The sequence below is a fragment of the Cryptomeria japonica genome, chromosome 11, assembly GCF_030272615.1.
Source record: "Cryptomeria japonica chromosome 11, Sugi_1.0, whole genome shotgun sequence".
NCBI lineage: Eukaryota > Viridiplantae > Streptophyta > Pinopsida > Cupressales > Cupressaceae > Cryptomeria > Cryptomeria japonica.
The window spans coordinates 356,354,475-356,370,229 of record NC_081415.1 but is presented as its reverse complement, the minus strand read 5'-3'; the positions used below and the strand labels follow the sequence as shown (position 1 = coordinate 356,370,229).

The 15,755-nt window shown below is 35.8% G+C and overlaps 1 protein-coding gene across 4 annotated transcripts in view; it reads right to left on the bottom strand.

The window, feature by feature from the left end:
• LOC131040172 (vacuolar sorting protein 3) overlaps positions 1–15,755 on the bottom strand; it is a 132,072-nt gene that overhangs the window by 61,825 nt on the left and 54,492 nt on the right. For all 4 annotated transcript variants that reach the window (XR_009104793.2, XR_009104794.2, XM_057973024.2 and 1 more), the window contains exons 3-7: positions 12,168–12,373; positions 10,191–10,332; positions 9,661–9,933; positions 9,484–9,556; positions 2,041–2,089 (exon numbers count right to left, since the gene is read on the bottom strand). Coding sequence is in view for 2 of the 4 variants with exons in the window: in XM_057973024.2 (XP_057829007.2) it covers positions 2,041–2,089; positions 9,484–9,556; positions 9,661–9,933; positions 10,191–10,332; positions 12,168–12,373 (743 nt within the window). In the remaining 2 variants the exon portion in view is untranslated. The remainder of the gene's footprint in view (positions 1–2,040; positions 2,090–9,483; positions 9,557–9,660; positions 9,934–10,190; positions 10,333–12,167; positions 12,374–15,755) is intronic.

Below are 15,755 nucleotides of genomic sequence, written 5' to 3'. Positions count from 1 at the left end.
ACATTCCAAGTATGCTTGGAAAAATATATTCAAATATTTATAAGTAATTAAAAGGTAGAGTTAGTAAAAAAGTTAATTAATATAAAAAATCCTAGTTCATTTTCAAGCAACAGTAAAATAACATTCAAAGACATCACAACATATTTTGTTAATCCTAGTAAAATTTCAATCCACCTTAAAAAAATGTACTGAAAACAAACTTTTCAAGATTTGTAAAGATGTACAAACCAAAATGGCATAGTTTTATAGGTGTGTAAAATAAGTGGTGGCTTCCCCTCAATCCCAAACGTATGCAAGATTTAAATTGGAACAAACAACCAAAGGAGAATCTAATAACTTCTGTCACGACAAGCTTAATTAAAATAACAAAATGATGAGATCCAAATAGAATGCATCTTCCCATAAGGCTGAGATGACATGATATCTCCAATGGACAGAAACCCCTAGCTCATATAGAGCATCAGATGACATGATATCTCCTGTGGAAGGAACTATTTCAAGAAGATACCATAGGATTTCAATCGTCACTCCTCAAAGGATTTCTCCTCCACATGTTACACCTGGTCTATAGAACCCTTCTCCTAGATTCATTCTTTAGACAATTGAACCATAGTTTCTATATGGGAGGGGAATAGATCTACTCTATGAAACTTAGGCAACCCACATAATACTAAAAGGGATCATCATTATTTTTTTCCATATATGTTCAAGGTTTCAGGGAAAATTCTAAAAAAAGTTTTAAAAAGATAAAAAAGTTAGTTATTTTAATATAATATTTATCTAAGGAGGATCCAATATTTTATTGTTTCAACTTTACAAAATCATAAACCACCCCTTCTCAATCAAATTATATGTCAGAAGACAGAAAGAAGAGTGTAAAAAGAGAATCAAATTTTGTTAAATAACAAAACCTCCACTAATATAGTTTGCATCTAATTGGATAAAAAATCTGAATTTGTCAATGTCTATCAAACGTTAAACATCAAACTAATGTTAAAGCCAATTTGGGAAAAGGTGTTCAAATTAAAAGGCATGTTATTAAATGGTAATTATTTTCAACCTGCATCAAGAAAGCATAATAATAAGATTTGAGATGCAAATGCATTGCAAACCCCATCAAAGAACGATTCTGTTAAGAAAGTTAAGAACATGAAGTAATATAGACAAACAAAATCTCAATCTGTAGCAGATAAACACCCACAGTATCATGAAGGTGTTCAACTCTGATGTGAAGTTCTAATGACCTTAGCTGAAATTACACGAGATATATATGAATTTCAAATATATTGTACTCTAGTCACTAGAATATGTAATAAGTTATAAATTCATTTAATGCCAATTAAAGATGATCTTGAATGGATGGATACTTATTCAATGTGTTGCTACTACAAAAGTTTATCTAAAATCAGATCCTTTAGCAAATTTTGGTTTGAGGTCAAATATTTTCCAACATGAGGGTTATGTTGTTTATATAATTGTATTTATAAGTTATTGACAAGTTGACTATTATCTTTCTGTTGTTTGGATTAACTGGAATGGAGAAAACTGATGAGAAGGCCATGGCCTCCTCAACCGAGGGAAGATTAGTGGATTGCAAATCTGACAACATTATTTTAAGAACAACAGATGGATGAAGGAAACTGAAGAGATTTGTGAATGACCAGTAGAGCAATGATAGGATTGTAGGCTTAACTAGAGAACCAAACAGTGAGGATTTTAAGTTTCATTGTAAATTACGACATAAATACATTTTTGGAACAAGTGTTTCCACAAAAGAGCTACCTCATAATCAATTTGTCACTCACAATAATATAGGTGAGCTATAGGGAATACCATGACGTCAAGTATCATAAAAAACAGAATTCAAAAACAATAGCAGAAGAAATTTAGAAAATCTTAAAGAAGCTCATTTACAACCACATTCTAATGTCAGGAAATACAGGATTTAGTGTTGCTTGGCAACAGTCAAACTTTACATGCAACAACTCGTCTGTTTCCTATCATCCTTACAGAAAACATGAGAGTCAAATAGATTTATACCTTTGATGAACATCAACTGCATTTGCATCCACTGCTGAAAACACCTCCTCTGTAAGAACACAGAAATAGTTTAATATTGGAAAACAGATAAATATGTGCATAGCTTTAGAAACAATTAGCTATTTGGTTCCACCCATCCAAAATTTATTTCTAGTATCAACATATAGCTTAAACCCTCATGTTCTTACTACTTTATTACCAGTTTGTTTGCTCACATCCATATGTTTGCCAAAGTCAGAATTTGCTACATATTTATCCATAGCTAAAATTTATCTTACTTTGTATCAGATTTATGTTACTTAGTTTGATCAAGGAAAGTTATTTCTTATGTCTATCAATCACCATTACACTTGAAGCTTGTTTCCAGAATCTTACTGAAATTTCTAACATGTAGGGTAAAACATCAATAGAAATCTCACATAAATTAATATTAAATTATGTGATATTACATAAGAAGCACTATTAATTATTGGATGTCTCTGAAAGTGTACACTTATATTAGATTCAACTTCAAGTTACTTTATTTGAACATCAAGGAACACCATTTCTTGTATGTCTATCAATCACTATTACAATTAAAAGCTTAATTCTAAAATCTCGCTGAATCACTTTCTATATCTCCCAGTACTCCGCTGTTGCTAATATCATTCTTTTGGGTGACTTTAATGCTCATATGGGAACTCACCAAATGCCCATTCATGATCTTGTCCAGGATGAGTTATGCCTTCATAAGATGGATCTTAAGGAGTTTGCTTTACACTGATGGGAATAATGTAGTCACAGCCTATACCGTCCCCAGTTTGGGGGATCTTAGAGACTACACATTCTCAATAGGCTCCCTTGACACTAGGAGTTTCACTTGTTTTTCCGATGGGGGTGGTGTGAGAATCATTAATTATGTTCTCACTAGAAAATCCATTGTCCTTCACATTTGTGATTTCCTTATTTCCCCTCAACTCCCACTTGCTATCTATGTTGTCTTGAAGTTCAACCTCCTCACTGATTGTCACCACGTTCACCCACATCCTCTTACCACACCCCTCCAAATCATTAGACACGCCAGAATCCACTTTGATAATGATTCTACCATTAATAATGCTATCCATCCTTCCTTTGTTTTGTCTAAGTTCTACTCCCTCCCTCTTCCCATCATCAATTCCTTGTATGAGTTCTTACCCCAACCCCTTTGGAATGCTGCCGTGGACTCTTGACCCAACTTTCACAAGGAAGAAAGCAGCACAGAGTACCATGTTGGAATTCTGACAATAATAAACTTTTGGATGTAATGTCGCCTACTCTATTTGCCTCAGATTAAACCCTACAAACACAAGTTCAGGAGATTAGTGTTAAGGGAATTACTTGTTATCTTTCCAACAACTTCTTGACTTTAAGCCCTGCAATCATCACATATAGAACACAAGCGCATATATATATATAAACCAATTTTCTGTCTAACTATAATCATAAAATACCTATTCTAAAGTTTGGGATAGGACATGATAGGAGTAACCCAGCCAAGCCTTACTAAGCCCAAGAGCGGAACATTGACCCTCTTGGCCTTGGTGGCAGATCTTAGGCCCCATCCAAGGTGGCCTACTTAGTAGGTTGCTGGTCTTACTGTCCTATCCATGCCTTATCAGTTATCTTCTGTGTTGCTACCAACTTATCATGGTAGGATCGGTAGGAGGAAAATGTAGAGGAATTATCAGCTTAAGCAGGCTAAGCCCAAGAGCGAAGCATTGACCCTCTTGGCCTTGATGGCAGCACTTAGGCATCCAGCAATGTAAAATTCCTTCACTGAATTTATTTGCAAGGAAAGAAATATCACAGATCAAGCAAAGGATTGCTAATAAACATAAAGATATTGAATCTTTGAATTTCTGGAAATTTCATCACACAGTTCTGTTTTAATTGCATCCTTCCTCTTGCTTAATTCACAGCAAATTTATAATTGTTCGATATAAAAGGGGAATGATTATAGATCATTTCAAATATAGTTCTTAATTCTGCAAATGAAAGGAAATGAATATGCAGTTTGCAACTGATAAAGATTTTAATATTTGTGCACCTGAAGCATTCACAGCCAAAATGGCAATTTGGTGTTGACTCTAATTAATACACTGAGACGGCTCTTTCCGGAAACACCGAAGCATTCACAGCAAGCAATCACAGACGCAAGACAATTTCTCCATGGTTTGCACAGCATATGAATGAAGTCCTGATATCGGATTTGTAGTTTACCGCATTGAATCGACCAGCCATGCCCCCAAAGAGAAAATTGACATCTCCAAAGAGAAAATCTAGGTAGTTCATAAAAAAATTCCTTAATGAAAAATAGATTTTATAATTACATCAATTTATATATATAATAAATCAAATTAAATATTAATATATTTATAACAAAAACAAAATTAATATAGAACTTGAAAACAATTCCATGGGAACTATTTCTTGTAGCTTTGGGCAAGGATTGTGGGTAAGTAGATTTTTTAAAAGAGTTATAAAGGAAGCGAAGTTCGCATGAATTAAGTGCCTTGAAGGAAACTGTCATTGAACTTTGCATGATGGATTTATGCACATTGGTAAAAACCCTACCAAAAAAACACAAGTAAAAACCCTACCTAAAATCCGCAAAACAAAAATCATAAAAAAATCTACAAAAAAACACAGGTAAGAACCCTATCAAAAATTGTGGGTAGAAACCCTCCAACAAATTGTGATTATACAGAAAAATCAGCAAAACTCAGAGAAAACCAGTAAAAATCAGCGGCCAACAATATCTCATGAAAATCACATTTTTTACAAGGTAAAATTTGGGAGTTTCTCTGTTTCGCAATTAATTGTGATTTCCCCCATTTTTTCCTGATTTAAGCTTCTATGGTTTGCAGGACTATGGGGCTGGATTTTGAGATTTTGGTTGTTTTAGAGGAAGGGCAGTGATATTAACTCCATTGTGGGTGATATTACGCATCTTCTGAGCATTTCCTTGGAACTAAAAACAATTCAAATGTGAGAAACTCGCTCCATGCATTTCCCATCTTCCTAGTGCTCTTTGGCCTTCAATACTTCAAACTTTTAAATTGTGATTTTTGCTTTGAATTTTTTCTTGTGCAACGCACTCTTACTCTTTGTGTGTTGTACTTGATAGATTGGTCCCAGTCATCTAATCAATGGCACATTCATTACGGAATGCCTCCAATTATTCAACTCAACCTCCTCTAGTCCTTAAATAGGTGTTGGAGAGCTGCTCCTGAACTCTAGAGTGGGAATTGGAAGAGCAAACATCAAACTGTTACTTCACATTATTATTTCTGTCATCATGATAAAACTGCCCCTTTGTGCAGACCAATGGTTTTGTACCCACCAGTTTCAGGAACCAGCAATTTTGAAACTATTGGTCAAAACCTGTGGTTTCATACTTTTGGTTCCTAGAGTGCATTTCTGCACCTGAAAATGCTGAAATGACTCCATCTGCTGATGTATCATCTTTTCCCAGATCCTTGTATTGAGATCCTATGGGATTGTCTATAACCTGCTGTGATACAGGCAAACAAAGGGTCCAATGTAGAGGAATGGTTTTCAAAAGACATGACATCAAGGTCAAACTATGAAGCAGAAGAGCTACTCGACAAATATATTTCTTATATTATAATAATTCTAAATTGGATGCTCATGGGCAAAGGACTCATGCAAGGGCTGCATATTTGCTCTCTTCTTTTTGTGTTAGTAAACTTCAATTTGCCAAGGAGTTGATGAGCACTTACATTAGCAATCCATTTCCATTCTATTTATGGCCTAGGGCATGGGCAAAGGATTCTTGTAAGTGGCCAGAGGTGCCTGTGAAGGGCTGCATATTTGCTCTCTTCATTTTGTGTTAGTGAATTTCAATTTTTTCTAGGAGTTGATGAGCACTTACATTAGCAATCAGTTCTCTTCAATTTATGGCCAAGGTCATGGGCAAAGGGCTCTTGTAAGTGACCATGTCTGCCTAATTTAGAAGTAAAATTCACTTGAGTAGAAACCAAAATCTATCAATTTGGCAATATTGCTTGCAAATCTTTATAAGGTGTTCAAAATTTGTTTTGAAAAATTTAATCTCTTTCTTTAACATTGTTTTAACTATTTAGTTATTGAAGTTTCTAACAGAGTGGTGGGTGGTGACCAAATGTAAACAAGACTAAGACAAAGTGGGGGAAGATCTAACAGTGTTTCATGTGTTTCCTTGCTACTACCTATTTGGAGGAAAAAATCCATCATCATCTAGACCATTTGTGTTTACTTGCTTCTCAGCCATCACTTTGCACCTTATATCAGATACTAGTCAGGCACTGTTAAAACTTGTGATGACAACTTATTGTTTGTGAAAAATACAATAGAAAGAGTCATGATTAAATGCAATAATTTGGGCATTTGAGTTGTCACATGAGAGGAAAGCAATGTATTAGTGATGTATCCATAATTAAGGACCTCGATGCCATGCTTAAACATGTGTCTTGTCATGTGAGTCATTAATTGCAGGTGTCATTTGGTATACATCATAATACGAATGTGTTTAGGAATACATGGGGGATGGCAAATAATAGATTCTTGATCATCTATAAATAGTGCGTGGTAGGAAGGCTTGAGAGTTTAGATGGTTTGGGAGTGGTAGGAATAAAGCAATTTTAATACTTACCAGTGTTATCATGGCTGATCATGTGGATATTAAAAAAATATTATATGGAAATCAGAGGTTTGACTAGGTGAGAAATAGGATTATTAAAATAGATACTAGTAACATTCAAACAAAAATATTTTTCCTTGTGAACTAAGTAAAATTAATATTTTAAAAGTGAAAAATGTGGCATGATCAGACATTGCAATTGTGGTCATGAACTGGTAGCTTCTTTAAGGAAGCAATGGTTAACATTGGACTTGACAGCGATTTCCTCTCTGTGAGTATTCAGGCCACTGGATACATTTTGGATAACTGCAAAGCTAGCCAGATTTAGGATCCATTATTATAGCTTGTGATAAATCTGCTGAAGACATGTATGAAGATTAGAAGCTTTCTAATTTATGATGATATAAAACTGATGCTTAGTTCTCATTGTGTTTTTATTTGTACCCTGGCCCTCTATTTTTTTCAATATTCTCATTGAATGCAGTTGGTTATCACTTTTTGATAACCTTGTCTATTCTTGTCACTGGATGGAGTACAAATGATGATAGTTATGTTTATACATACCCCATTGTGAATTACAATGTAAATGCTCACAGTTAGCTTAGTGGGCATCATGATTTTTGTTGATATCGTAAATTAGCTACTGCCAACACTCATTAATCATTTTCATATAGTAAACAAGAGGCTCTAGGTCTGTTTCTACCTGTGCCATATTTATATAAGGTTAGTTCACCTCACATTGCATATAAAATACAATACAGGCCTTTGTAATGTCCCTTTTTATTAAATGCCCTAGCTTTACCCTAAAACCAAATTTCCAAGGAAGTAGCAGATGGAATAGGGTTACATACCTACTTAGATCGCCTGAAATTGAGGTCCTGCAAGCTTGTTAGATAATCATTGACAACATAATTAAACAAATCTTTGTTAGAAATAGTAAGCAAAACATAGATCTCATTACTAGGGTTTAGGAACATTAACTTGATTATAAGATAGACATAACTTAATGATCGATCTCAACCATAGGGAAGCTAGGATAAAGGGTATGTTAGGGTGCCTGAATGTTCCTCTACCCTAGGCCCAAGAGAAGATATTCAATCCCTCCTGGCCTCATGGGACCATCCGGTCACCACCATGAGGTGGCATACCTAGTGAGGATTCCCCTCACCATCCTTCCTTTATCTTCCCCCCTATGATCTGAATTCCTTAATCTCATGGCCAATCATGATAGGGAAGTCAAGACGATTACAGTAGGGTGTCCCGAGAATCCTTCCCTCCTAAGCCCAAGGGCAACACTCCTTTTGCCCCCTTGGCCTCATGGGACTATGAGGTAGCGTACTGAGGAGAGGACCTCATCGCTGTTTCTCCAACTTGTATCCCCTTTCCTACCCTACAATGATTAACTGTTGCAAAATTGGAAATCATATTATTACTATTGTTCAATATTCATGGTGCTAAATAAACAAATGTGGGTATTGTATTAGTACATAGAGTTTCATGTAGTGAATTGGAGTTAGCAATATCTTTTACCAATTGTGGAACAAGATATATCATACGTATTTTGATCTGCTCTCTTGTTCTTCCCTATGCACTAAATCAAATGATCTTTCCTATATACTTTATTGGCAAAAGAGTCACCACCTTTCATAAGAATTGAGTCACCACTTTTCATTGCTGCCTTTGAGAAAAATATATTATTCTCCAAACTGATCTCCCTTGGATCCCTTCCTCCAATGATCCTAGTCCCCTTTATATCTCCCAATGTGACGGAGAGATCACACCTCTTCATCATGCATGCCTGTTGGCAAGACACACAACCTTTCACAATTAGGACCCCTTTGAAAGAGTGCAGTCACTTCCTTATCTACTTCCCATTCCTTTTCTTCTTCCATTAATCTTTACTTGATTTAAATGGTCCCTTCTTCTTCCTTCTTCCTTTCTCTATCCTCTCCCTCTCAAATGAGATTCTCTTCTCCTATTTATATCTCATGTTTGAGGGAGTCGCAACTTCTCATTTCATATGTTTTGACCATTCATTAACTTAATAAAAAATTTAATTATATTCTTTTATATTTTAGATTAAATTTTATTTTTGTCTTTTGTATTTTAATTTTATTATTATTATTTATTACTATATTATATTTCAATGCAGAGACATTACAGCCTCCATTAAACAAAAGCTTGATACATCCTTACACAGGTTTCAATCAGTAAAAGAAAGAAAAAAACTTAAAATGATCGTAAAGGCTCAAAGCCTGCCACATCCTAAAAAGGGTTTAAAACAGTATAATAAAATTCTTTTAAATGAACCCTAAAATCTCCAAAGTCTAAACACATCAAACATATAATTTCCCTGCAAAGACAAAAACCCTTCATCTCCTTCAGACTTTCCAAATGAGTGTGTACTTCAGGTGGGACTCTTTTCTTATATACACATGCATACATTAGCAAAAGAACTATTCTAATAACAACCAAGATCTAGAACTTACAGAGAGGTTTCTTCAATAGCTCCATTGTAAATTCTTTTGAGCTAATAAAACATTGTTTTTTGCTAATTTGTCTAAGGATTCCTCCCAGTTTCTTCACACAAAATACAGCATAACATGGGTGGTCTTTATTAACTTCATAATATAGCTGGCTACTTTATAAGGGTTGATAGAAATACTATTAAGAGTAGGAGTTGTTGTTTTACAAATGTCTGACCACTTGCATTAATCATGTGCTAAGATAATTTGACCTTATGTGCATAATTATTTCCATGCACAGAACAAAAAAAGTACCTGGTGGAAGTGGCCTGGATCTCTTTACTGATGTCAAAACCTTAATCCCCAGACCTTGGTCCATCCGTATGATCTGCACTTTAACATGCAAAGAACAATAATTGAAAACATGTTCCCTTTGATGTAAGAAGCAGAAATTCAAATTAGAGAAAAGGTAGTTGAGACTAAGGAACGGACCCAAGCCAAATGTTTCAAGACCAGCTTGTGATCAGACGACTCCTCAAGAATGTGAGCTGCCTCCGCAGCAGCTGCTAGCTGATCAGGTGTAAACCCAGTAGATTCGTTTCCTTTTTTCCTTGCAAAAGAAGACCCTTCCAAAGGCATTGTCAAATTTCTTTGCACTAAAACCTGCCATATTTCCAATGCTTGTGGTTGTAAACCTTTACTTGAATACAAAAATGCAAGAGTTCGTAGATGCCCAGATTCCTTAAGCAAAGCTTCCAATTCCTCCTGCACTGTCCACACAAGCCACAGGATCATCCTCACAGCCTCCACAAACAACATTTATTCCAGTGCAGTATTCAAGCTTCTTATAGATCCTCTGGTATTTAAAAGATGATGTGCATGATATTGAGTCCTATAGTCGCTAATCTGGACAGTAAAACCACAATGCATTTTCCTTCATTGGAAGGATAAATTAATATGCATTCTAATCTAGGAAATGGCACATACAAAAGTGTACCAGACGAATAAAGAAAGTGGCATACCACAACACAGCTGTTTTCAGATGATGCAAGCTGCTCCATTTCTTCTGTAATTCCAAGGAATCTGTATAGGTACATCAGAAGTGTATCAACACCTTCCTTCATCACAGGGGCCAGACTCTTGTCTCGACAAGCCTTGAGATACCTGGTTAGCACCCAATTGCAACCAAAGAGTTGAATTAACATGCGTGTTATATATGGAACAAAATTCTGTCTCGCTCGAAATGAATTGAATAGATTCATTAAATTATATTATATTTGGTAGGATCCTGGAGAAGTATATTCCTTCTCCGTCAGTAGGAAAGGAACCCCTTGTCCAATAGTAGCTTTTAATTTTTGCTCCTTTGAAACTATGAAAAGAAGACACTTCAGTGCATATATTAGATATTATTTGATAATCTTAGATATTACTCTTTGCAAGTTGATAAGAGCTTGTACTAGCATTTGAACCAACATGTTATTTTAGGTCATTGATCTTTATGCTATTTGCCCAGCTATAAATATAAGCATTCTTTCAATGTGAGATAGAACTTATGGCATAAATCTTAGATGGTGTCAGGGCTTTTTATGTAGATGTGCTCTCTCTCATTGAACCTACCCAGTGGCCTGCAAATATTGTACTCATAGGTATAATTGGACTTATAACAAGGGGATAGATTGTAATGCAAAGAGTCTTTGCAAGTAGGCTAAACATTGTCGGATCTGCAGCATAGAATAGTGGGGTTCCATACATTTTAGAGTGGCCCTTAGGGCATGTAATATTCTGCATATAATAGAGAATGAGTTTTCTAGGTTATTTGTCATCCTTCCTTATTTAGAGCTTTCATTGTGTAAATTTGAGAAATTATTAGCCAATTGTTCAATTGACACTTGCAGATTGCATCATATGTGAAAGCACTCAAGGATATTTAGACTAGTGGTACCCGATTAAGGATGTGGACCCAAGGCACGTCCTTGAAAGTACACAACTACAAGATACTAGAGCAAAGTGGTGTTGTCAAGTATTTAGCAATGGAAATTCCACCACTTGGAATGTTTTTAGAGTGATTGAATATGCCATAGACAAGAATGGTAGAACTGTCAGGAACAACTAGTCCCATACAATAGAGTGGTCATAAAAGAAAACCTGCAGGCATTTGACCATGCTTTTGATTTGTTGTAGGGGAATTTATTAAGGGAATGTCCTAAAAAACTTGAAGGTTGCAAAGAGATGTTTTTACAAATCCCAGGCACTAAATTGTTAAATCATCTTGGCCCTTGGGAGTTGCATTCAATTAATTATGTTGAGTTAACTAACTCAGCATGACAATGTAGTTTGTGTAAGAATTGATCAGTCTAACAACAAAAAGGTAAGAATTAAAGAGTCAAGCAAATCAACAGAGATTGACTGTGATGTCATAAGAAAGTGAGCCTAATATTCAGCATCACTTCTAGTTTACTTGGCAATTGCAGTAACTAGTTACCCATGCCCTCTAGTGAGATGTACTGATGAACATAGGGACACTTAAAGATGATTGTTACATTTGCAATGGAATTGCACTTTGATTAGGTTCATGTTTGGACTTAACCAGGCTCTTAATATCTCGTATACCATGACTTCTTGTTCTACATAGAATCAGATTGCCAACCCAACAACTAAATCTTTTAGATTTGGTCATTAAGGAGGTACTAAATAATAGTTTATACTTTTAGTTTTAGATGTTATTTTTTGAAATTCGTATTAGGTTGTACTAGTATTGCAACTCAAATGTTATTTAAGGAGATTTTTCTTTATGCTTTCACCAGACTATAAATACAGGCGGTTCTAACATGAGACGGCACATAAAATAAATCTTATAGCATAGGCAGATGCAACTTTTCTCTTGCTGGCATTAAACAACTGTATATGCCTCAAGATCATTTCATATTGCACTAGCCTTTACTTCCCAGTACTATAGACAATATTAGCATGATTATTTAAGAGTATCTAAAATTACAAACCTGATGATATTTTGAGTGGCCGACTCCAATAAAGCACTGCGACTGGAAGGATTAGGAGGTATAGTCTCACCCACGGAATATATTCCACTAGTAATACCTGCCTTTTTCAGCAAAGATCCTCTTTGAATATTTGATAATCCTTTTTCAATGACTTGCTCTATATGCTGTGGAGGTGGATGTAGACCCCAATAACGATTTCTAGGAATCTGCCACAGAAAACATACTAGTGTAGCATAAATCATTTGGTAGAAATTCAAAAGAATAAACTGTACAACCATACAATATGAGAGCAGTGGAGAAAAAAAATGGTACTAATTTCCCAAGAGCCACAACTTATGAATTACGGTTACCCAAATCAAATTACTATTTCATCTGCATCCTCTATAACTGTGTACATATGCATGCATTCACATGCCACATCATACATATATGAAGGCTACTTCACATATGAGGTCTCAGGGAAAGCAACAACTGTTCAGAAGAAAATAATGCTAAATATTCTGTTTCTTTCTCCTCATAATAGAACAGATCAATTATGGAATCCTAAGAACTACTCTAGAGTGAACTAGCATGAGGAAGAGGGATTCTAATGGTAGACCACACTCAATGATTGCATTGATTGATTTTAGGCAGGCTATATTATGTATCCGACTGTATAAATATCTAATGCAATTTTGTTATTTTCTAATACAGACAGAGATTAAACTTGAGAGAAGCATTAACTTACAGATTATGTTGAGAACTACTATAGAGCACAAGCTGGCATGGGGACGAGGGATTCTAATGGTAGACCAAATTCAATGATTGCATTAATCCTTTGCATGCAGTCTATATTATGCATCCATTTGTCATGCCCCCACCATAAGACCTTCTCACACCATCCTTAAAACAAAATATTATACTAAAAATTAGCTATCTGTCTATGGGCAGAAAATTGCCTTATCCATTAGACTTTGCAATTTTCTGCTATCTAGGCCAACTTCCACATAAAAGAATTCCTTTCCCTAATCAGCGAACTTGTATACCTTAACAGATCACTAAACAAACAGTTTCCAAGGGACACATTAGATAAGGAGACAGATGACTTCCTTAAGGCAGCATTACAACAGCAAATTGTTAAGAAAAAAATAATTCGAAGGGACACCATTCTTAGAGAGGTTATGAACATGGGAAGGGACATAACCCTCTATTGCCAAATTAAGGATATATAAAGCAGAACTCTAATAGAAGCAAAAGCAATCGAATAAGAACAACCATATTTGTGATCTGCACTCATCTGAAAGGAAACAAGTTAGATAAAAGTGACAATCCCAAAGAGCATTCTGGTATCCTATTCTTCTTTGTGGTATGTAGCAATGATAATATTTTTTATACATAATTATCACATATCGATATATGCAGTAATATGTATGCAGCATATTAATGTATTTGTTACATAATCACTCATATATTAGATTTAGGCAATAATATGTAATATCTATTCTATTGCTGCAATCAATCATAACAAGGTTAGTAAGGGAGCACAAGAAGGGAGAGCAGAAACGGAACCACCTTCTAAGTAGACCACCCAATGCTGGATGCCCAATGTGCCTGCCACTTGAGGCCAAGGGGTGCAAAGTCACACTCTTGGGCTTAGATGAGATGTTTTGGGTGCCCTATTGTGACTTCCTCTCCAACCTATGCATTGATTGATTGTGGATATACCTGTATGTGAGTTAATGAAGTAGCAAGAATAGGGAAGGCAGAAACGGGCTCCCCCACTAAGTAGACCACCCCATAGTGGATGTCCAAAGTGCCTGCCACTTGGGGCCAAGGGGAACAAAGTCACGCCCTTGGGCTTAGATGAGGGATGTTCTAGGCGTCCTATCGTGTTTCCTCATTCAACCCTCCAATATGGTTGATTACTATATTTAAGTATGTTGCCTATTTATTAAGTTAAATATAATTTAATGTTTATAACTAATGATCATTGATGCAATTATTTGTTATTCTCAAATCCACCCAGTGGTTCAGCAATGTGGAACTTTTTAGTATCTTGCAGAAGCCTTATCACATCCTATGTAACTTGGGAGATCCACAATGGAGAAAGCATGCTGTTTTGGAAAGATTCGTGGGGAGGCTTCCCTCCACTACAATCTGATCCAACGCTACAAGAAGTAATGCAAGTCTTAACACAAGAGTGGGGTACAAACTTTCTGAATTATATACAGTCAAAGGAGGGTCCAACGGGCAAAGTGGTTTGGAGAAAATACATAGGCTCTTCATTATCTCAACAAATATCAGACATTACAAAACCTCTTGGTTGAAAGAACAGTCTACTTATCAGATCAACCAGATCGGATGATTTGGGCCCCCTCAAATAATGGGGCCTATTCTGTAAAACAAGGATATTGTTGATGTGTTTTTTATGCACATGCGAACACAGAATAAAATACCTAAAGGTACCTTATCCTCTCTTGAGTAAAGCTTCCGAATGCTGAAGATATCGCAGAAGGATCAATCGGAGAAGCTCCAAGGTTCTGTTTTGTAGGATCTCTACTCGTGGATAAGCTCTCTGTGGTATGATGTGATTTTGCTGGAATCACAAGGGGAGTTACACTTGATGACTAAACGTCTGATTTGCTTTGAACATTGCTGGAACACAGGATTTCACTAGCCTAGATTTTGAAAAAAAAAGGAAAAGGATGAGGGCAAGGAAAGGATCTAATTCTGACACTAAGAATGTAGGAGCAATGAATGATTTTTGATGAAATTCTAACTAAGTCTTGTTTTGACATCCCAGGACCATCTCCACAAGGTTAGTGCGATCTTCGGAGGAAAGCTTTATGATGTTCAGATCATCACTACAGGCATAGACACCATCAGGCTGATGCATATCAGTGAAGAAGCGACGATTGAAGTTAAGCTTAAGCTGAATGATACCAGTTGACTACACAAGGCAAGTCTGTAATCAACAAACTGCTAGTAGTATGGATATACGAATTTCACCATCAATCAAACACATTTCTTCCACTCATCTAATAACATGAAATCAAATATGAGAAGTATAGAGACTATGCAAATTGTTGAATCGACCCATAAATTTCACCACTTCTTCAATGAAATTTTACAAGTCTTTTACAACAACATCTTGGCAACAATCTTTGCCTTCTCTCTCTATTCTACTTTAATTGCTATTCTATCAACTGACTATTCACTATTTCTAACTATTCACCTTCTAACTATTGACTAACTATTATTGACTCACTATTCACTAACTATTCACTAACTACTTTCTATTAGCCTTTACAAATGAAGAGTCGGGGCTTATATAGTGCCCTTAATACAATTCAATGGCTAAGATCAATTTGAGATCAATGGCCAAGATTCTACAATGAAAACCCTAATTAGGGTTTGTTACAACAAACTCAATTCTGACCAATGAAATAATTGTATTAATTGGACACATGTCTTCTCTGGAATATTCGACCAATGGATAACCGGGGTAGGTACATCGAAGTTTGTGCCATCTCCCATGAGTCAAGTGCATTGAATCTGGACACGCTGAGGTGGACCAATCCGACTGGAGGAGTGATGACTGGGATGCCA